This window comes from Canis lupus, chromosome 18, assembly GCF_003254725.2.
Source record: "Canis lupus dingo isolate Sandy chromosome 18, ASM325472v2, whole genome shotgun sequence".
Classification (NCBI taxonomy): Eukaryota; Metazoa; Chordata; class Mammalia; order Carnivora; family Canidae; genus Canis; species Canis lupus.
The window spans coordinates 34,454,638-34,479,028 of record NC_064260.1 but is presented as its reverse complement, the minus strand read 5'-3'; the positions used below and the strand labels follow the sequence as shown (position 1 = coordinate 34,479,028).

At 34.4% G+C, this 24,391-nt stretch overlaps 1 protein-coding gene across 3 annotated transcripts in view; it reads right to left on the bottom strand.

The window, feature by feature from the left end:
- The window catches only part of CSTF3 (cleavage stimulation factor subunit 3), a 69,975-nt gene that overhangs the window by 13,614 nt on the left and 31,970 nt on the right, over positions 1-24,391 (bottom strand). For all 3 annotated transcript variants that reach the window (XM_025452409.3, XM_035701463.2, XM_025452411.3), the window contains 7 exons: positions 7,020-7,052; positions 6,539-6,636; positions 4,874-4,940; positions 4,756-4,790; positions 4,540-4,666; positions 2,616-2,693; positions 1,476-1,638 (listed from right to left, as the gene is read on the bottom strand). In XM_025452409.3, coding sequence (XP_025308194.1) covers positions 1,476-1,638; positions 2,616-2,693; positions 4,540-4,666; positions 4,756-4,790; positions 4,874-4,940; positions 6,539-6,636; positions 7,020-7,052 — 601 coding nt within the window. The remainder of the gene's footprint in view (positions 1-1,475; positions 1,639-2,615; positions 2,694-4,539; positions 4,667-4,755; positions 4,791-4,873; positions 4,941-6,538; positions 6,637-7,019; positions 7,053-24,391) is intronic.

Genomic DNA, 24,391 nt, shown 5'->3' with positions numbered 1-24,391 from the left:
TTCTGACAGTAGCAGAGTTGTTTCTATTAAACTAACTCTCCTGAAAATAAAAATCATAAGCCAAAAAATACAAAAAACAACTATTTAAAGGCACTGAAGACGGATCAAAAGAAACCAATGGCTAAAACAGAAACCATAGAACATTGAGTCCTTAAAAAATCAGAACCACACAGGGTAAGATCCATATTTAATATGGCTTTTCCCCTCAGGGACACATCCTTTTGTGTACAGTTCTGGGATAGCTAGCTCTCAAGTCAAATCCTGAAGCTTACTGGCTTGAGGTAAGTAACATGGCATCCTGGGAGCAAGAATAGCTAGAAAATTAAGGGAGAAAATCCCCCTCGCAGAGAGAGCCACAGAGGGTGGAGCCTGAATACTTAAGCATAAATGCCCTCAAATCTTTACCTGGCCTCTAAAATATACATACCCAGGGAAGAATACAAAGAGCTCAAGTGGAAAGCAAAGCTGGAAGGCTGAAAATGCTGAAGAGGTTTCCCAGCAGCGGCCCACTGGAATGGAGACCAAGTTTAGAATTTGAGTCTCATCAAGTTACAGGGTCTGGATAAACACCCTGAACTTTACATTCTGTTTTAGATTTTGTTCCAGGACAAAGAGATTTACCGTGAGATTAAGGACAAAACTAAAAGACATCCGTTCTAACAAGGTCCAGGTGATCTGTCAGTAATTTAACTCCCTGCCAAAATAAAATTCAGCATTTTTCAGAGGAAGATGACAGAATCCAGTCTTTACAATGTATCATTTGTACATCTGTATCATGTTCAAAATAAAGTTTTAAATGTCTAGACTATGTCCAAACAGGAAAATGCAATCCACACTCAAGAAAAAAAGGAACCAACTCCATGATGGCCCACATGGTGGAATTAGCAGATGAGGATTTGGAACTACTGTTACAAGGATATAAAGGAAAAGATGGTAATAGACACACAGAATATTAACAGAGAAATGGAAACTATAAAAGAGGAACTATAAAAAATACATTTTTTTAAAGTAGGCTCCACCCTGAGATCAATACCTGGATGCTTTTAACCAACTGAAACACCCAGATGCACACACACCTCCCGCCCCTGCCCCACCATTTTTCTAAGTAGGCTCCATGCCCAGTGTGGAGCCCAATGTGGGGCTTGAACTTACCACCCTGAGATCAAGACCTCAGCTGAGATCAAGATGGACATTCAACCTACTGAGCCACCCAGGCGCTCCCTAAAATATCTAGAATGGAAATTTAGGCAACTGAAAAGTACAATATCTGATATGAAGAATTCACTGGATGGGTTTAACAGCAGATATGATAAAACAAAGGTCAGTGAACATGGATGGAGACAGATCTATAGAATTTATTGAATTTGAAGAACATAAGAGGAAAGAAAGACTGGAGGTAAAAAATAGCCTATGGGATAATATCAAGTGATTGAACATATATATAATTGGAGTCCCAGGAGGGTTAATTGTGTTACCTCTTTTTGTGATAAGAGTCTGATCTTCTGTACGAAGAGGGTTGCTCTTTTCCCACTGTATGTATTTCTTCCACATATCCACCTGCTGGGCTTCTTGGGGAGTATTCTGAGGAGGCACTGACGGAGCATTGCGGTCCAAACCTTTCATTACTGTCTCATATTCCTAGACAACAAGCATTGAGAATTCTGTGGTGAGCCTAGTAACAATTCAGATAAATGGAGTTGATCAGGTTGGAATATGTTGTTCAAAATACCTATTTTTCCCAAATACCACTTTGTTAATACAATCTAAAAACTATTGACGAGCAGGGAGAAAGATAACAGGATTACTTACCCAAGAACAGGTCCCCAGGCCTGAGTGAATAGAACACCCCTGGGCCCTCTCTGCAGGTGATCTAGGAGGTCACTCTCCAGGACACAGGTGTTGACAGATCAACATGACTGATGATCTGCTGGCATCATTACTGCTAGCTTTGGAGAAACTGTCTGTCTTTTAAAATTTCAATAGCTTGTATTACTAAGCTATCTTTCCTACTTCTAACAGTATCAATGAATGGAAAGGTATGCACATAAGACAAAAATCTGCCCCTGAGAGCTATGAGACCACAAAGCAGTACAGTATTCAAATATATATGAACAGATAGAAGGGAAACATAAGAACTACTTCATCTTTTGTAGGTAGAACTTTGTCTCCATGTCCTATTCATGTGTTTTAAAAACATTTCTTCCAAACTTGATTTATTTTATTTTTGTCCTTTAACATGTTTATAAAGAGGTGTTTAATTTCAAATATATCTGCTCAGACAATGAAATTAATTGTCATTGGCTAAGACTGCTAATAACTGGGGCACGTGGATGGCTCAGCTGGTTCAGAGTCTGCCTTCAGCTCAGGTCATGATCCCAGGGCTCAGGGATTGAGTCCCACATTGGGCTCCCCACTCAGTGGGGAGTCTGCGTCTTCCTCTCTCTCTGCCCCTCCCCTGTTCATGCTCTCTTTCTCGCTCTCTCTCAAATAAATAAAATCTTAAAAAAAAAAAGACTGCTAGTAATTGAAAATGCCAAGAGGAACACTAAACAAAGAAAACTCTTGTATAAACAACATACTCATCATTAAAATAAGTGACCTGTTGAATTCCATACCTTTGCTACACGCCTAGCATTCATGTAATCTCGACTCCGATCCTCAATCATTTTTTTAGCTAAATGAATATTGATACCCTAGGAAAAACAAAGGGAAATGTGTACTATTTTAAAATTAAGCATACTATATTAGCACAACACAGTTAATTTGTTCATTTACTAAATCATTTTAAATTCTATATTTTAAAACATTTTAAAAATAAAATCAAGGTCAATCACATTACATGCTTCAGGGATCAAGGAGAATCTGCTTATATCTGTTAGGAGCTGGTAGTAAATCTCCAGGTATCAGGAATTTCTAAAGATAAGGAATGATTTGGAAAGGGTCAATTATTTCATGGAAAATTCTATTAATAAAAAATGCTATACAGATTCATCAGGGTGAATAGCCAGCACTTTGCCTTAAAAGCCATTTTCTACCTAGTTCCATGTAACTTTAAAAACAAATGCAAAAGTAGCATGGAGATATAAACATTGTGTTTCACATTTAGCAGTTCTCAAACAGTAGTCCAAGGATTCCTGCTAACCAGGACCCCTTCACAGGGCCCAAAGGAGTTTCTCAGAGGCTACGTGATGTTTAGTATCATAACACATTGAATTTAGAAGCAGATATAAAAATCTATTAGACTACGTTGAGATTTGCAAAAATATAAAACAAGGTCACTCTTCTCACTAAAGTTTTTCTTGTTTTAGAAAATACAGTTTGTTTTAATGTTATTATGTTAAAATGTAAGGAGTTTATTATTGTGAAATTCAAGTGAATTAATAAATATCTTGGGCAACCCTGGTGGCGCAGCGGTTTAGCGCCGCCTGCAGCCCAGGGTGTGATCCTGGAGACTCAGGATCGAGTCTCACGTCAGGCTCCCCGCATGAAGCCTGCTTCTCCCTCTGCCTGTGTCTCTGCCTCTCTCTTTCTCTGTAGCTCTCATGAATAAATAAATAAAATCTTTAAAAAAAAAAATCTTGAAATTTTCTCAGTTTTAATCTCAATATGCTAAATACTGATAGATAAAAGCCACATTAACATTAAAAGTTCTTTAAAAAAACACACACACACATTAAAAGTTCTTTGTAGATTTTAATAGTTCTTAAAATCTAAAGGCCAAAAACTTGAGAACCATTTCTCATGCCTATGAGGGAACAGTTTCAACATCCTACATAGTTCTTCCCCATCACAATGGACATACGAGAAACTTTCTTTTAACAATACAGCTTATTTGGCATGTATGTTTACATTTATGAGCCAATTAGCTCAGTTGGTTAAAAAATACACCAGTGTTGGGATCCCTGGGTGGCTCAGTGGTTTGGCGCCTGCCTTTGGCCCAGGGCGTGATCCTGGAGTCCCGGGATCGAGTCTCGCTTCAGGCTCCCGGCATGGAGCCTGCTTCTCCCTCCTCCTGTATCTCTGCCTCTCTTTCTCTCTATGTCTATCATAAATAAATAAATAAATCTTTAAAAAAAAATACACCAGTGAAACAAAAAGCTTGGACTGCAGCCCCACTGCAAGCCAATAAATCACAGCACTCTATGTGAAAGATATGCAACACAACTGATCATTATTACTGGAAACAATTAGATCTAACAAGGTCCCATTTCATAAGAGATGAATGGTAATGTGTATGTATGTATGACTGCATGGGTATGGTGTATCATTGATATAAGCAGTTTTGTAAGAATTATAGTATCTCCCAGGGTATTCTCTAAAAAATAACTCAATAATAGTAGGAGACTCTCAAAACCTTACAAACACATTAGGAGTGGTTCTTTGATTACAATCAATGTAAAAACAGACCTACGTAGCACTAATATCCAGGTACCTTATACTAGAGAGGCTACAATCCACAAATCCACAATGCATAAAAATTAAAACAAAATTTAAAATGGCTTACTTATAATAATAATGAACTACTATGGCCTAATTTACCTCTTCATACTTGTTATAGTCTCTCCAGAGCTGTTCAATGTTGATCATTGGATTAACACAACCTCGTTGATAAACTCTTCGGACAGCTGTTATTCTCTGATTTTCTGCATAAGATCCAACAGCTTCCCTGGCATTCGATAAAAAAATGCCATCGATTATATTATAGCTAAAGCAACTATTCACATGGGAAAAAAAAAAAACTATAAAAATACTTACACGCCTTTTAAGAAATTGATGTAATCCACCCAAATCTAAGAAATAAAATAAAATGTCAGTATCTTTCTTAATAATTTCAAGTTTATTAAGTGTGTATATGGAAAAAATTTAACTCTACCTGATAAGACATAATTTCCATTCCAATTTTATCTAGTGCAAAGTCATATGCTTGAGCCATTTTTTCTCTGAAATAAACGTGAAAGACATTTTTGTTTATTTATTTTTAAGATTTTATTATTTTTTTAAGATTTTATTTTTGAGAAATCTATACACCCAACGTGGGGCTTGAACTCACAACTACAAGATCAAAAATCACATGGTCTACCAAATGAACCAGCCAGCCATCCTCTTTAAAATTTTATTTTTAAGTAATAACTACACCCATTGTGGGGTTCGAACTTATAACCCCAAGATCAAGAGTCATGTGCTCAAAAAAAAAAAAAAAAAAAAAAAAAAAAAAAAAAAAAAAAAAAAAAGAGTCATGTGCTCTATTGACTGAACCAGCCAAGAGACCCAAGACATGTGTTTTTAAAAACACGTATTTGTTATTAAAACATATCTACAACTAAAACATATGGGGTGCCTGGCTGGCTCAGTCAGTAGAGCATGCAACTCTTGGTCTTGGAGTTGTTTAAGCTCCATGCTGGATGTAGAGATCACTTAAAAATGAAATCTTTAAAAAATAAAAACATAACTTCTGATCATATGATCAAAATGGCATTTGAAACTTTGTATAAACAAAAATGTAAAGATATTTGCAATTACATAAAGAAAGTAGTTCTCATGTGTTTGTCAATGTCGTTAATTTACATACTTTCTTTTACCTACTGTTTGTGAGCTTATCAAAGATAAAGCCCATGTTTCACTTATTCTTATATCCTTTAAACTGCCTTAATCTTACATGTCGCAGATTCAAATGTGGAAATATCTGGTTCTTTGACTAAGGAGGTAAGTTATGTCTGAAGATGTATTAGCTCCTAAGTAAAATTTAGGCAGGAAGAACTTCCTCTTCAATACAAGATAACAAAAGATGAAGAAAAGAAAACAAAGATAGAATTCTAGTTATAGAAATAACTTAGCCTGTTTGCATATGCATAATATATGCAAAAATAGCATTTGAGAGTCCATTACCGAGTTTCCGTGAAGAAGGATAGGTGGGTGTTAAGTCATAGTGGGGAGTTACATTACATAAGAGAACTATCAAAGATGGCTTTGAGTACGTAGGCAGCACATTGCATTGTAACCTGCCAAAAGTAAGAGTGGTGCTCTGACAAGTAATAAGATACTTTTTTTTATTAAGTTTCACAACAAGCCTGCCAACAAAATGATTTGGTGTTACAAATGTACAGTGTTGGGATCCCTGGGTGGCTCAGCGGTTTAGCGCCTGCCTTTGGCCCAGGGGATGATCCTGGAGTCTTAGGATCGAGTCCCACATCAGGCTCCCTGCATGGAGCCTGCTTCTGCCTCTGCCTCTGCCTGTGTCTCTGCCTGTTTCTCTCTCTGTGTGTCTCTCATGAATAAATAAATAAAATCTTTAAAAACAAAACAAACAAAAAAACCAAATGTACAGTGTTTCAAACATAGAAAGGCTTAGTTGATTCAATTCTCCAGAATAGGACTTTCTTTGAAGCACTTGTTCCAAGTTTTACGGACTTCTCAGAGAACCCTACTTTCTGAATTCTTAAACCTCTTCTCCCCAGAGTTAAGAGAAGGTGTGAGTTTATGTGGAATTGACTGTATGCCTGGAGATGACTTGCATTCTTAAGATCTTGTTTTAACTTACTTGTAACTTGGCAGTTTACCCTTGGTTTCTCGAACATATGAAAGGTAACACTTCCATAAATCAATGTGCAAAACCTTCATAAGGCATCTCTGAAATAGCTATAAATACAAGAAATTACTATCAGAATCCAGTTAAATAAATTTCACACAGACATGGGAGAAATGGAACATTAAAAAAACAAATCCACTCTTTCCAAGAATTTATCTTCATATAGATAAATGGCAATTTAACAAATCCTTCCTATATTCAGTTTAGATAATCATTCTGATGATTTTGGTCAGTAGAGTATAAATATCTCCTTTTCCAAAATTTTTTAATGAACATCTTCAAACATACAAAAAAGTTGAATAAGTACAATGAATTCCTATATAATCACTACCCAGATTCAACAATTGTTACCATTTTACTAAATTAGTCTATATGTGTTAAGTCCCAAGTTAAACTTCAGCATAAAATTCAAAGTATGTTTCTGAAGACTCACCTTTTCAACCTTGTCATAATTTTTAGCTTTTATCTGAAGAAAAATAGAGAAAAAATATAGAATTAATATTGTTGTTTTTAGAGTATTGAAACACCATGCCAGAGTTTGACTAATCTTGCAAATTCCTCCCTACACTTTTGACTATTTCTGCCTTACAAAAATAAATAGAATTTTGAGCATGACATGGATAATTATGCATCGTAAATATGCCTTATATAAACTGATTCAACACATGTAGCTTTCATACAATTATTTAGATTGAGATTTTATAAATTTTAAATTTTGTAAAATAGTCACAATGTAGATACAGAAATCTATACAAGGCATACTTGAATAAAGCTTTATCTACTGGAGACTTAACGCTTTATTTTCCCTGAGTAGCTACTACTAGAACAATCTGAGTATGGTAGCAAAATGATTTGTTAATTTTGACTACAATTAAATTTTAGTCACTCAGTCAGCCTACTATATTCTAGGCACTGCAGTAGGAAATGCAGCTACCATGGTGAACAAAACATGTATAGGGTCTGGGTCCTCATAGGACTTAGAATTTTATGGGGAAAAGCAGTGCCAAGTTGGGGAAAATATAGGGTGCTATGCATGTGTTTAAGGGGAGCATACAACTGAGTCTTGGGGACTTGCAAAAACTTTCCTGGAAAAAGTGAAGATGTTAAGGATGAGGTGGTAGGCTGGTAAAGAAAGGGAGGAGTTATTCCAAGCAGGAGGAATAACATGTGCAAAGACCAAGGCTAAATATTATCAGACTTCCCTTTCTCGGAGTAGTTTCATCAGATGGTAGGTGGATTATTTGATTGGTTAGAGAAATCCTGGCTTGTGGTCCTTTTCTCTCAGTAGTATATGTAAATTTTCTGTTTTCTGGCTTCAGGTGACACAGATGAAAATTTTGACAGACTTTTTTCTTCTGCTGATAACTTGCTCTCTCCGGAACTTGTTAAGATTTCCTCTTGATCTTCAGAGTTCATAAATTTTAAGACGATATGCTTAAATTTTGCACTTCCAGGCAGCTAAATCAAGACTCTGGAATCAAACCTCTTGGATTTACAGACTATCCACTTAACCTCTTTTCTCCTTATCTGAATAATTGGGATTATTGTACCTATTTTGTAAGTCTGTTACAAGGACTCCATGAGTTGATGTGAAGCCATTTGAACACTGCCTGGCAAACTGAGGACATAGTAATTGCCATCGATTATTCTATTATCTGCCTGGAATTCAGCATGCCCTTTTAAGTTACAGATATTTTTCAGCTCAGGAGCTTTTTAAAAAATCATTTCCTCTTCCATCTGTTCCACTTCTTTTCTTTTAGAACTATTATACCCATTAGATCTCCTTGTTCTATCCTCAAAATCTGTTATTTTTACACTGTTTGAATTTTTGTTCTAGGTTTAAAACTATTTCTTCCACTAGATTTTCCAAGCCAATAATTTAGGTCTCCATGTTACCATTTTGGCCCATTTTTCAAAAATACTGCACTTTCAACATCACTGTGTTCATATTATTTTGTTGAAGTTATTGTCTCTCTCCTCTATTTTGTTAGGGCTTGTCCAGTTTTAGTTAGCACTCCTTTCTTGTTGCTGAATCCTTAGATGTGCAGCTGTTTTTTCTGTCTATTCACTGAAGCTTAGTGTTGGCAGACCAGGGTAGCTGACCCTTGACCTACTAGGACAGCTATGTAGCGGGTGTAGACAGCAAATAGGCTGTTAGTAGTCCTTGGACATAGATTCAGAAAGAAATCTTTGCTCAGGAGTAGGGAGGATTCAGCCTGCTGGTTCTGCTTCTTTTTGGTTTCTTGCAGGCCACGCTGATGTCAACATTCCTCTGGGAGTAGAAAGGCAGTTGAGGGGTTCCAAGTGTTTTTATGGGTCAGTTTCTTACTCTTTCCCTTAAGTTCTCCACGAGCCCTCCTTTTGAGGCAGTCATAAAATCCAAGGTTTCCTTGCATTCCCCTGCTTGTCTCAGAAGAGGTAAACAGTTGAGTTGAAAGTGGGAGTGAAGTAAATTAGTTCAAGTCACCAACTTCCCAGATGCAGACGACAAATTATATACAGTTATCACAATTGGCCAGGAAAACCAATATTCATAGAGAAAACTGGCCAAGAATATGAATAGGCAATTACCAGAAGATGCAAATGGTTAAAAAAATAATGTGTCAAACAAATACAAACTTCCAAAACGGGAGAAACAAAATAATAGATATCACTTTATACCAATTAGTATGGTAAAAGTTTAAAACGGGTATTAACACTACTGAAGTGGTTTGAGGAAAAGGGAGTTCATACACTGCTTATGGAAATATGAATTGTTATGGCGTTTATGGAAAGCCATTGGCAAAAACTGTTCAAAAAAATATATATATACCTTTTGACTTAACAATTCCATTCTCGGATCTACCCCACAGAAACAAAAACATCAGAATACAAAGTGTTGTACAAAGTTATTGACTGCTAACTTTGCAGCAACAAAAATAGTTAACAAATTAAAGGTCTATCAATAGGGAAATGGTTTAATAAAATATGATGCATCAAAATGATAGAATATTATATACCCATAAAATGAATTAAAGCTATAACAGATAACTTGGGAGAATTTCTGTAAGATTTTATTGAATGAAAAAATATTAAAATGTGTAGAATTCACTTTTATATAACAATGATAAAAAATAAATCTTGTTTGTACATATCTATATTTGTAGACAATTTTAGGAGCCCGGAGAAAATATGGTATACACACAAAGTTGATAATATTGTTACAGCAGAGTTCTACTATGGGTAGAAGGAAAAACAGACAAGAAAAGAGAGACAATACTTCAGGGACTGCACATATACGATTTCATTTATGTATTTAAATAGAAAAAAATCTATTTTTTAATCTATTTTTGTGTAAGAAATGTAAACCAAAAAATCTGGCTTTTTTCTCTACATGAATTGGTCCTCTGTCTTGGATTATTTATTGCTTCAATTGGTATTACATTCAATACATGTAAGTAGAAAAACTATAGAATTCTCTGGTCTTGAATACCTGGTCACTGATTGTCATTCACTAATTCAACCAATAAATATTTGATAGCCCCTCACTAGAGCCTACACTGAGGGCATTAATATAGCAGCTGTAATCTAATTTCTTTGTAAATATTCAAATTTTAAAATATCAACCTGCTTTGGTAAAGCAGTGTGATAAAAATAAAAAGATTTTGATCACCTTGTATCAAATACTGAATTTTTCCCAGAATCCATGTTCCCACTTATAAAACAGGGATAAGTACATGTACTATAAAGTTTCCAAGGATTGAAAAGAAAGCATCTAGGCATTCCAGATGCATAAATCATACCAATTAATAAAATTATGAACTCAAGGAGTATAAACTTTTCATTACATATTCTCTAAACAGAGCTATATAAACCAAATAACCAAAAAGGGCAAGGTTTGTTATTATAATTGGCCCTAATTTGATAGAAAAGCAAAGGTTATGCTGCAGGTCATATTCAAATTCCATTTTGGTGAAAAACCAGCATAAGAACATGTGAATACCCTGCCCTTTGTCACACTACTAGTCCATTTTTCTTCTTTTAAACATTATGCTATGTTATTTACTAATTTACCTGAAAACATCTTATTTAGAAGTTAAATGTTCTTAATATTTATCATAGTTAATATAGGCTTGTACAGGAATCTACTTGATAAATTAATGAAAAAAATCTTTAAAAATTAATGTAAAATTCTAGATACTGCCTTGAACTTTGACATTAGAGATTATTGGATCTGCCATTAACCAATGAAAAGTGTCTCCATTTAATAAGCCCATTATATACATACACATGCTTTTACAAAGCTTACTAGAACTTGCTCATATCTTGCCTATTAAATGTTATGGGGGCACCTGGCTGACTCAATTGATAGAGTGACTCTTGATCTTGGGATCATGAGTTTGAGCCCCATGTTGGGGGCAGTTTACTTAAAAATAAATAAAAGCAATGTTATTTAATTTTGAAATGAAAATAACAGGGGCTCTTTAAAAAATTATCTTTCGCCTTCAGCTCTCAAACTTTTTTTTTTTTTTTTTTTTACGATAGTCACACACAGAGAAAGAAAGAGAGAGGCAGAGACACAGGCAGAGGGAGGAGCAGGCTCCATGCACTGGGAGCCCGACGTGGGATTCGATCCCGAGTCTCCAGGATCACGCCCTGGGCCAAAGGCAGGCGCCAAACAGCTGCGCCACCCAGGGATCCCTCTCAAACTTTAATGTACAAATAATCACCTTAGAAGTGTGGACTCCTGTTTGTTTGTTTTTTTTAAGATTTTATTTATTATTCATGACAGACACAGAGAGAGAGAGAGAGAGAGAGAGAGAGAGAGAGAGAGAGAGGCGCAAAGACACAGGCTGAGGAAGAAGCAGACTCCATGCAGGGAGCCCCACGTGGGACTGGATCCCTGGTCTCCAGGATCACACCCTGGGCTGAAGGTGGCGCTAAACTGTTGAGCCACCCAGGCTGCCCTGGACTCCTGTTTTTTAACAGAAATCGCAACTTATCTTAATGCAGACTTTTAAAACTGGTTAGAAACATGCCAAAATATAAATAATGTATGTATTAGTGAGATGTTATGATTGTTCTTTCAAAATTTCTAATGTGGTTATTTTTATAACTAAAAAATTATAAGAAAAAATTAAGGATACTTTTTAGTATTTTTCTGATATATCTACTGTTTACCTTAAGAATGTCATACAATTACGATACTACTTTTTTAATGAATCATGAATTTTACCATGACATGAAAAGTTGTTGTGGAGGGAAAAGAATAAAAATTATCGGGGGTTATTGGGGTTACTGGTTATTTGGGGCAGAGTAAAACAAGTATAACATTGAATAAACATAAATCATCACTAACACTTTTGAACAATTCCTATTTCCAGTCCTTTCTTAATTTCCAGTTATTTCCCAAACATTCATTGAACATTGTCTTTTGGAACTATAACTATCCTCCGGTAAGTACTGGAAGTAATGATGACTTACAGCAGATTATTTAATTTTTTAAAATATAAGCTGGGTCAGACGAGGAAAAAAGTTTAATAAATCTTTGACCAACTGTGGTAATGTCCATTTTTAACAGTTTAACTATGCCCTTACCTGGAACATTTTTATATGGAAATTTAAAGGAGCCCCAATATTTACCTGTTCAAAATTAAATTAGTTTTTCCTGGCTAATGTTGGAACATTTTTCATAGTTCACTGAATACTTTAAAAGTTTGGTGTAAATGCCTATAAAACATTTTTCTTATCAAATAAACCTATATACGTCAATAGCATTTTGGCTTATTTCCTCAAATTCAATTTTTTTCTTATGCTTTGGGACAAGAAAACAAATCTCCTAACATCAGAATTTTAAAAAGAACATTATTTACAATATTTTCAATTATAATAATTAGTAACTGTGTAATTAATTTTAAGCAGCTCAAAAGCATTTGACAAATAAACCCAAACGACACGGTAACTATGAACATGCAAAACGATCCCTATATACTTTAAGTTTTTTATATAGTAACCAATTAAGAAAAGTCAGTGCTTATGGTTTTGTTTTTTAAGATTTTTATTTTTAAGTAGTCTCTATACCCAACGTGAGGCTCAAACTTACAACCCTGAGACCAGAAGTCGCATGCTCCACTGACTGAGACAGTGAGGTGCCCCAGTGCTTGTGTGTTAAGACACTACTGGGCTACCCAGCAGAGGCAGGGCTAGGCCTCATCTTAAGTGAATTTACATGGTAATTGCTTTTAATAAATGTGATGAATCAATAAATTAATTGTAAACCTGCTTTCCTAATTTGTTCCCTACATCTTTACCAAAGCAAAGTAGACACACTTTTTGTGGAATTTAAGACCATTTAAACTGAGTTCGAGCTACAGAAGTGGTCTCATTCTGCTTGTCTTAATTATCCAAAAAGTTTGGCCCCAATCCTAAAAGCTGTAAGCAAACATCATTTATTTTTTATTCATCTACTTTTCCCCACTGCTCTCCAATCTCAGATCCTGAAAAATACATGTTTAAGATTAAAGAATATAAGCAGTTTTTAAGGAATTTGGGAAACACTGAAGAGTAACACTTTAAGATAAACCAAGTTTTAAGTTGCTGGAGTAGCTGCAGAACATTCTCCTTTCCACCACCTAGTCCCAGTATCAGCAAGGGACTGTCTGCAATAAATTCATTTTTATTTCACAAATAAATATGTGCCTTGTGTGGTAGGTCATTTTCCAGCACTGGAGATAGAGTGGTGGATTAAACTAAGTTTTGTAACTCATGGAGTTCTATTTTAGTGAGTAAGTCACTAAAGAAACTAGGAAGTTTTAACTTTTTGTTCATCTGGTACTTATTTTTCCTACAACACGGTATTTTATCTAGAACTTACAACTTTCTACTACATGTAGTTATAAATGTATGCCTACATATACAGATTTAGATACACCTGTTCATGTCCCACAAATTTCAGTTCTCCAAGCACTTAAAATGTGTCACAGAAATAATATATTATTAAATGAGTGGAAGGTATAGGCCACTGTTACAGTCTTATTATGACTGAAATTAAAATGTGCTAAGCAAAAATAGGATTATCTTCAGTTCTAGATTAAGTTTATGTTCATGTTAATACTTCATACTAACCAGACTAAGTATTAATTGACCTTCCACTTTTCTGAACCAACTAAAGTCATCTTTACTGTGTGCACAGGATTTACCAAGTGGATACAAGAATAAGAAACTGATCTCTATTAAAGAGCTTGTAATCTACTTGGACAAATAAAAGTAATTATTGGAAAGAACACAAGACTAACTTTCAATTATTTTGTATCTGTCCCATGTCCTATAAAATTCAGAGGAAGATGAGTTCCATGCAAACTGGAGTTACCAAGGGAAGTTTCACTAAGCAGGTAGAATCTAGGGCATTAATGAGGAAAAAACGTTTGTGTAAATCAGTGACAGGAGTTTCTGGAATTTTCTGTCGAATTGCCAAGACATACATCCACATAAGAATGAACATGTACTGGGAAAGCAGTTTGGCTAATTGTAGTAGAGGTGCACTTTACAAAGGGCCTAAAAAACTAAGTAGAGTTTAAATCTGATGCACACAAAAAAATGGATGTCACCCAATAAGGAATGTACAGAAACTACGGCTCATCGGTAGTAGGGTGGGAGGTGCAGGCTGAGGAAGACTGAGGTGGCTTTCGTGCTACGGAATGAAGCAAGCAGGCACTAGCTGACAGAATAATTGCTAAGAGACTGTTGCTGTCATCCTTAAGTGGGGTAACAGTAGCCTGAACTTGAAGGAGGGGAAATAGGAGGAGAAAACCAGTTTTTTTTTCATGAGAACAAAAAAATATTGATAAGTTGCTGTAAAATTTACTTTTTATTAGATTAAAATGAGATGACAATAAAATGGTACCTGAGTACAAACAATTTAAGATTAAGAGACAAGGTATTTGTTTTTAAATCAGACTGAGGATTAAGGAATCTGTATTCTAGTCACTTGTTTTAAAGGAATATATACATACCAGGATATATAATTAGGTATATTCCCTAAAAGCAAAGAATATACATAAGCAAAGAGTAATTTCTAAAAAATATGCATTACCAGGCAGAGAAAAAGAACAGAACTCTGAAGAATACATAAGATGAGAAAAAAAGGACAAAATCACATCAAAGTCAAAGGACATTATAAGAGAACTGGTGAACAGAAGGATATGCAGGTCGATGGAATGGAGTAACAAAGATCAGTAGAACTGGTAATAAAAGTTACTGCTTAACGGGGCACCTGGGTGGCTCAGCGGTTTAGCGCCTGCCTTGGGCCCAGAATGTGATCCTGGGGTCCTGGCATCAAGTCCCACATCAGGCTCCCTGCATGAAGCCTGCTTCTCCCTCTGCCTCTCTATGTCTCTCATGAATAAATAAATAAAATCTTTTAAAAAAGGTTATTGCTTATCTATTACAAATTTAAATTTAAAAGTTGGATTCAATTTCTTAGAAGTTGAAATCAATGACAAAATGCTGCTTATACTAGCAGCATCTTTACTTAATAAATTAAGCACTACTTAATTGCTTAATTAAGCACTACTCTAATAAAAGTGTGTATATATATGTATGTATATATATATTAATTAATTTAATCCTAGAACACTAGTCAAGTAAATAAAATATGATTGTATTGTTGTTACTTAAAGATGCGAAAACTGAGGCACAGGAAGGTTTAGTAACTTGCACATGATTGCACAACTGAGCTCTTAGTGACTACACTGTATACTGCTCTTTAGCAAGATATAAGTATGAGGATATTCACTGAAAGATTGCTTCTAATACAGAAATTTGGAAACGTAAATGACCAAAGGCAGAATGACTAAGTAAATTATGCTTTGTCTAAACCAGTGGGATAGGATATACATACATAAAATAATGATGTAGATTTATTTAATACTAAATAAAAATACCTGCAATATACTATAGGTGGAATTTTAAAAATATATACACATTTTGTATGTTTACCCATCCATCTATCCTCCTCAACTGCAATCTAGAGTGCAAGAGACATAAATTAAGGAGAAATGTACACAAAATTGTTACCAAAACTGTTATCAATGGGAAAATTGAGGTTTGTCTCAGTTACGTATTTCCCTAGCACATTTTCTATAACACAATTTTACTGCAGTAAAGAGAGTTGGGTTTTTTGTTTTTTTTTTTTTAAGAAAAAAAATCATAGTTGATTTGGGGCAGTAAATTGTTCTGAGTAGTTTATTGGTATCTTTTCACTAGTTATAAACATCTCCATTTCAGATTCATTTTTACATGCTCTGAAATTCTCAGGGCTACAAAGCTAAAAAAGTTAAATAATTGATAGGTAAACACGCAAAACAGATTTCAATCAATACCATCAAAGGTAAAACTTTCACCTAACTTTGATTTTGCTCCAACTTACAGGGTATCTGCCAAAACTACCACTTGACATCTATAGGCATGGCCTATTTTACTTAATGTCTAAATTCTTTGCTTCCAGTAAAAATATTTTGTCAACCTTATGGCAAACATTTTTCAAAAATATCCTTTAAATTTTGAGTAAGGAAAAAGAGCAGGATATTTTAGTTTTTGAGAAAAGTAGTTTGGTCTTAAGTATCAAAAATTACTAATTATCAGGCAGCCCCGGTGGCACAGCGGTTTAGCGCCGCCTGCAGCCTGGGGCATGATCCTGGAGACCCTGGATCGAGTTCCATGTCAGGCTCTCTACATGGAGCCTGCTTCTCCCTCTGCCTGTGTCTCTGCCTCTCTCTCTCTGCATTTCTATGAATAAATAAAATCTTTAAAAAAAAATTACTAATTATCAATGGGCTCATTGGTTTGCTACTCTAGCTCCATTTTGCCACCTCCATCATTCCTTCAAAATTACTTTGTGGTTCAACAGTACAGTAGGGGCACCTGGGTGGCTCAGTCAGTTAAGCATCTGACTCTTGATTTCTGTTCAGGTCATGATCTCACAGTTGTGAGGCTGAGCGAACCCTGCATCAAGCTCCATGCTGGCTGTGGCACCTGCTTAAGATACTCCATACTTTTTTAAAAGAAACCAAAAAAACTCAAAACAAACAAAAAATCCAGTACATTAAAATTGAGAATGAGAAATATGGAAATATGAACAATAATTTGAGATCTTTGAGCTAGTAGGAATGTCAGAAAACCAAGTTTATAAGCTACTGATCTCAAAAATAGCATCAAATCCAAAATGCTGTGCAATTGTGTAATGCTTCAGCAGATGTATTGATTCACTTCCCTCAAAGGTCTAACAGTTTCTTTTCAATCCATATAAATATTGTTTTCTATGCTACCTTAATTTTCAGCTTTTACGAATTGTCCTCTTAATAAAATGAAAACCTTTCCAGGCATACTTAAAATACTATTCAGTAACATAATTTCACAAGAACTTTATGTATCACCTTAGAAAGTATCTCACTCCATTCTCATTTGCTGAGTTACTCTTCCATGAGTATAGTCATACAATTTTATTTTTTAACGTATGGAGTAGGATTTTTCTATTCAGTAATTTCTACACTCAACATGGGGCTCAAACTCAGGACCCCAAGACTAACTCACATGCTCTTCCGACTGAGTCAGGCATCCCTGGAGGGGAAAATTTTTGAAGTGGAAGACCATTTACTGAAAACTTTTTACAATTCTTTCTTACTATACTTTCCCCTACATTTGCAATTTTATGAATTGAGAATTGCTATTTTAAAAAATTAATAATTGAATTATCATTGGACAAAAGCCATATTTTAGTCACTCCTCTACTGTGAATCATTCTAGTTTCACTAATCAATTTCTTTCCCATTTTGATAGATTCATGAGAAAACGATTCCGCTTGCAATTTTTTTTTTCCGCTTGCAATTTTCAATGGCATCATAAACTTTTCATTTCCTTGGCATTGATTATATGCTTTTACATTGCTAAATCGAGTATAACATTGATAAAGGTATGTAGTATCATGGGTAATACTTTATCTGGATTTTCTGAAAATCACTTCTGGAAAAGCAAGATTAAGCTTCCATAATGAAGTGGATACAAATTTAGTAGATTGCATTTCTCTACTTTTTGAGCAACTTGCCTACTTTTCAATTTCCTTATCAACACAAGATTCAAGAATGTGGAAAAAATCCATTTCCTCATTATACAAAATTTAGTGTATTCCTCAGACTAAAATATTACATTTTTAATCAATGCTTCTATTCAAATATTCTAATTTTAGATCAGAAATAATTAAATTCTGCAACTCTGCCCTCCATATCCAGACATTTGGTGTTTATCCAAAACACCAGAACCAACATTTGTATTATGACCCAATTTTAGTTTTCTCAATCCTACATAGTTATTAAAATGACCTAATTCCAAGTTGCATTTAAGAATACGCTCACCAAATAATCTCTTAATCATCTTTTCCACCAAATTTCCACATTTATTTAATCTTTTTCCTCTCTATTCTTGGGCAAACTATACACTGGCCATTCTCATTAAAATTCAGAAGCAATTTACCTGGCTTATTTGAAAGATCATGCCAACAACCTTTGATAGTGAAATGCCAATTCTAAAGAGTTAATCTGAAGAAATTATACAAGTAAAAGTATTTAAATAAAATCCTATTTGTTAAGTTTCTTTCTTTTTTGTGTGTGTAAGTTTCTTATAAAGCAAAAAACTGGAAACAATACAATGTACAACAAAGGACTGGTTAAATAGCACATTATCTAGAATGGATTACTTTGATTATTTAAAAGCAATTTGGTATAAGACAGACAAAAATATGCTACCATGTGGAAAACCTAAGTTGCAAAAATTCTTAAGATTTTATAGATAGCTACATCTTGAGAGCTAACAGTAGTGTCAGGTAGTGGGAATACGATTTTCCCCCTTTGTACTTAAATTCTTCTGCAATAAACAGGTATTGTATTGTATTACTCCTTTATAAAAGAAAAATAGGAGTTTTATTTTCCCTTTTAAATAATGACAAATTCACTTTTCCTCTCATTTCTCTTAACTTCCATTCCTTTGATGCCACTTCATTATGCTTGTCTTTTAAAATTCAACCATTTAATCAACACTTTTATTCACCCACATATTTAGCTTTAGTGACAACTGTGTAAAGAAAGCCTGCTGTAACTATTTTTTTCAATATTCCATTGGCTTATCTGAAAACAAATGAGTCAACATCATAAAAAAAATCCCACAAAGGCACTGACTTTCATCAGTTTATTTCACAGCACCTACAAAGTGCCTACATAGAACATTCAATAAACAGTTGCCCTATCAATGTGGGTATATTTATCATTGATTGCATATTCAAAGTTAGCTTGTGGAATTAATATTATACTAACTCAAATACCTATGAAAATGTAAAAATATAAATGAATAACTTTTATAAAAAGCTATGAGTTCTATAACTCTTGTTGAAACATTAACTGAAAAACCCCACCTTAATAAAATGGCTTAGAAAGATTATAGTGTCAGTCAATTTAGAATAACAATTTTATAAAATAAAGACTGATTAAAATGATATTATGGATTTTGAAAATAGATTTTCACATGGTTTAAACTCCATGCAAACACCCAAATCAATTTTTTAATTCTCTTAAATGAAGTTTTTATTTCCCATGTAGCACTGCTTCAAATAACCACCGGAAAGATGAGAAATTGGGACTCCGAAAGTGAGATTTTAACAGTAGACATAACTAACAAATTATCTTTATGAAAATCAAAGGAATAGTTCAGGTAAAAACAATATTAAGTTCTATAAAGAATCATGGAATAAGATTGAGACCTAAAACTTCTCTGTGATGGACAATTCCAAAATTCAAATTCTGATTCTATTTTAATAAGTCCTACTTTAAAATTTTAAGTATTTATTATCTCCAGAATATTTATAAAATAACCTAACAGGTACTTAAATTTAAAAACTTTTTTCCTTACTACCTAAGTTCCTAAGTACCTTTCTCCAAGCAGGCCTATAAAGGCTTAACAAAAGTATGCCCTATTTTGTAAGCAATTTGATTTATAGAGTTTGAAATGTTTGGCTTATGTTTTACATTTTAGGTCCTCTAAAGATATGTTTATGGGAACATTTTCTAAAGTGATATCGCCAAAAATAAAGAATTAAGCTCAAATTCTATATGGAATACTGCCATTAGGTTTCAGTAGACAAGAACGAAGGATTATACTGACATTTCTGCTATAAAAAACCAGACCCTCACAGTGCTGTTATTTATTTTTATGTTTGTTTATATATTTAAAAAAAAGCTGAATAGCAAGCTCTGGATCAAGGTAATATTTTAGCTTATATATGAAATCTAGAGGAAGGTTCCTCTCATCTAATAAACAGATGGCCATGCTTTCTAGTGGATTCTAACATACACAGGTCTAATTTTGTCCAGACTTTATGTTACAAGTTAGTGTAGCTGTCAGATTATCAAAATCTGTGACATGTAAAAAGTAATAGGAAAATAAGTTTCCTACTGCCCAGTTTCTCTAAGAAGCTGAGCTGACAGCCCTTTTCTAACCACTACCTAAACCTGAGGAAAGAGGCTAGAGACAAGACCATTGCCTCCCGCCCCTGCCATTCCTCTCATCAAGCAATATCCACACAAACAAGGCCTAAAATAATGTAGGGATGAACTTCCAAAATGCTACATTTGAGATACATTGTTGGATAGGAGGGTATGCATGTTGGAAATCCAGATTTTACAAGTGTTTAACTACCTCACTATTGGGAAAACTAGTTTAAAAACGTTTACTGTTAATAAACAAAATGTTTCATGTTAGGTAGTACAAATTAATCCATATATAAAATTCACTTCAAAGCGCTTTCTATAATTTTTTAAAGTGCCCTCATAATTTTGAAGCCTGTTGTTAATATCTCAAGGGACACCTGGGTGGTTCAGCAGTTGAGCGCCTGCCTCCGGCCCAGGACGTGATCCTGGAGTCCCGGGATCGAATCCCACATCAGGCTTCCTGCATGGAGTCTGCTTCTTCTTTCTCTGCCTATGCCTCTCTCTGTGTATCTCTCATGAATAAATAAATAAAATCTTTTAAAAAATAATAATAGCTCAAGAAAATTTATACTGTGAATCAAGATTTTCTTCACAAATATTTTATAGTAAGTCAATTAAGGGGGAAAAAGTACCTAGCAAAAGAAGTACTTGAAGTACTACTTAAAACTATTATCATTACATTTTCTTCTCATGTCTTCCTAATATTGAGTTGCAAGAATATAGAAAGCTCAAGACATGTGAGAAAAATAACTTGTGAACACAAGATTTAAATGGCAAATTGTAAGTTTGATCAACTAAATGAAAATCTAAGCACAGAACATGTATTTTAAAGCAAAGTATTGAGAGTTAAGTCAAGAACACCAAAATAACAAAGAGAAATATTGGTTTTTGGGACAGCCCAGGTGGCTCAGCAGTTTAGCGCCGCTGCCTTTGGCCCGGATGTGATCCTAGAGACCCGGGATCAAGTCCCATGTCGGGCTCCCTGCATGGAGCCTGCTTCTCCCTCTGCCTGTGTCTCTGCCTCTCTTTCTGTCTCTCTATGTCTCTTGTGAATAAATAAAAACTTTTTTTTTAATTTTTTATTTATGATAGTCATACAGAGAGAAAGAGAGAGAGGCAGAGACACAGGCAGAGGGAGAAGCAGGCTCCATGCACCGGGAGCCTGACGTGGGATTTGATCCCGGGTCCCCAGGATCGCGCCCTGGGCCAAAGGCAGGCGCCAAACCGCTGCGCCACCCAGGGATCCCAACTTTTTTTTTTTTAAAGAAAAAAAAAGAGAGAGAGAAATATTGGTTTTTCATCATAGGGCATATTTATCTTTTCTTGGAATGTGACACCGAGAACATAAATAAGGAGAGCATACTATTTAAAGATTATGACAAAATTACTTCAACTTTTAAACAGCAAATTGTGAGGTATCCCTTCTATAATATATAGGTTTCTGCAAATAAAAAGCAAAACAGAAAAATGTGGTAAAAGTATCAGAGCTTAAAAAGAAATCCAGTCTTTCAACATGCAAACATGCTCAATCTCATTCATAAGAGAAATGCAAATGAAAACCACAGAGCTTATTTACTTATACTGACAAAAGTTTTAAACTGTAATAAGATTGTATATTAAGAAGATCTGAGGAAGTTGAGTTTTTTCAAGGAATATCAATTGTATTTTAAATTTTTACAAATTCTGCAGGGAAGGAATGTGGATATAGAGAATTCAAAAAAATCCAACATACTCTCTGATCCAGCAATTCCTCATCTAGAAACACTCTACAACATACTCACACATAGGAAATGACATGTAGAAAGACATTCAATGCAGTAATGTTCATATTAAAACAAGTCTGGGAAGAGCCAAACACCCCTCTGTAAAACATAATAACTTTAAAAATTCACTTTGTTAAGCAACAAAGAAAGAAAAGCAAGGTGCACAATAAAAGGCAATTATTCATGTAAAAGCAGAAGACAAAAATACGGGCTGAGCATTTGTCACTGAGGAGAGGACGGATGACTCACGGACAGGTAGGTGAAAAACATTTCACTGTAGGTCCCTTTAGTATCTTGGATTTCTGAACCATATTTTTAAATAATATATATGTATTTTAAAACTCTAAACCAACCCTCCAAATACTCTAAAAAGACATGGGATATGTATTATGCACACAGAAATTACAATCTTCCGATTTATTTTTGATTTTTTAAAATTAAATAATAAGTAAGCTCTATATCCAGCATGAGACGTGAACTTACGACCCTGAGAACAAGAGTCGGATGTTCTACCAACTGAGCAGCCAGGCAGAAATCAGATGTATAATACTGTTAAATTAACAATATATTCAAAGCAGGACTTTTGCAACTTCAAAACACTCAAAAGAATTTAAGCATTTTAAAAAGAAATCTATCTCAAACTGATAAAGTACTACCATACAAATTTAACTCAGATAATTTTCAAACCTAAAAATGAGTATCAACTAAAGAAATAAGACATTAGTATAACTCAAGATTAAAGTGTTTTATAAGGTATGAGTAACATTTTATTATTGGAATGATTATATATGGGTAAAAATAGGAGTCAACACTTAAACTGTTGAACACACACTTCATAAACTTCAAGCACTAAAGTGATGAAATAAGATCTACCAAATTTATTTTATAAATATAATAAAATTCCTAATTGCTTTCTTCTTTAAAAGTGAAACTAAAAATATACTATTAATTACAATTCTAATAAAGGCCCATTCACTTATGAGAACTTTCATTAGAACGGAGTGAATTTGGGGGAGAAAACTAAAGAAAACAAATATTTATGGTAACCGGATGGATACTATTATTTTTAAGCTTGAGGAAATTGTATATAACTGGAAATGTCCAAAATTATTATCTTTGACAATGCCATTGTTTTTATTAACCTTGCCTAGAATTTTTGTATCCCCATATTTTTCTGTATGTAGAACTTTGACAGCTATTTTCTTTCAGAATATTAAAGAGGCAATTCCAAGGTCTTCTGGCTTCCATTGTTGTTGGGAAGTTGCCAATCAATCTGCATTCATCTGGTCCTTTGACTTTTTGTATATTGTGGCTTCTGCAATTTTGTCTTGTTTTCTATGGTTGCATTTTCATGTGACTAGGTGGGAAGTTTTTTCTTTTTTAACTACTTGGGATCCATTGAGCATACTCAATCTGTTGAATTCTTTAATTCTGGAAAATTAGTATGTGTATCTTCAAATTGTGCTTCTGAAACTTCCAATTAAACACATTTTCACTCTATGCTTTGTGGCTCTTAATCCTCTTTCATATTTCCTATCTCGCGGTCTCTTTAAACTCTAATCTGGATTTCTTCTATTCTCTTTAGTGTGTCTAATCTGTTTTAACTCAATTCAACCTTAAACGAAGTCTTTGCAGATCTGTTTCTGCTATGTGTGATTTCCTTTCATGCTGTTTTTAACAACTGAAATCCTTCTCCTTGGAAAAATATTTGTGGAGATTCTTTTGCAACTTATGATGAAGGTACATTCTTCCAGAAAGGGTATGAGTAAGCTTATCAGTTTCTTAAGAGCCTAAATTCAGGTTTAGTCCACCTTTATGGATTTTTGTGGGGTTTTTTTGTTGTTGTTGAAACATCAAAAAAAAAAAAAAAAAGAAAAGAAAAAAAAAAAAAACACCAAGTGCTTATTTATTTGAACCACAAATCCATGCAAGGAACAACTCAGCGTTATAACTTATCAGGGCTTCTCCATTCCACTCTACTCAGGATCACAACGCTCAAGGCTTTGACTTTTGTTGCCGGAGCTTAGAAGCATTCAAAATTGCAGCTTGCATTCTCCTGGTGTGCAAAGATTCTCAGGGTAAAAACAACTGAGGTACTTTGCTTATCTCCCAGTGTTCCTATTTTTGTTTTTCTGTATTTGTTTCCCAATGTTTTTGGCCTGGCAATTCCTTACTATACTATCAAATCTTCAATAAGGCTTTTAAGATGATTTTCAAACTCAGTCCAGTAGTTTTAGTTGCTAATGGAGAGTAACCAAGCTCACCATACTATCCAAGTCTTCAACGTATTTTTCTTAAACATCTAGCATTCAAAAAACTTGGGAAAAAATTTTGTAGCAAACTATCTTGAAAAGTAACTTAACTTTAAAATCCAATGTTCATTGAGACACTAAATCCCAAAGGTTAAAAAAAAATACAGAATTAAACTAACCAAAATATATTTCCTATTATTACACAATTCCCAAGTTAAGTGTCACTCATCCTCACTTTACGAATCCAGCAATTTAAGTTTACCTTTAATGTCTGCTATG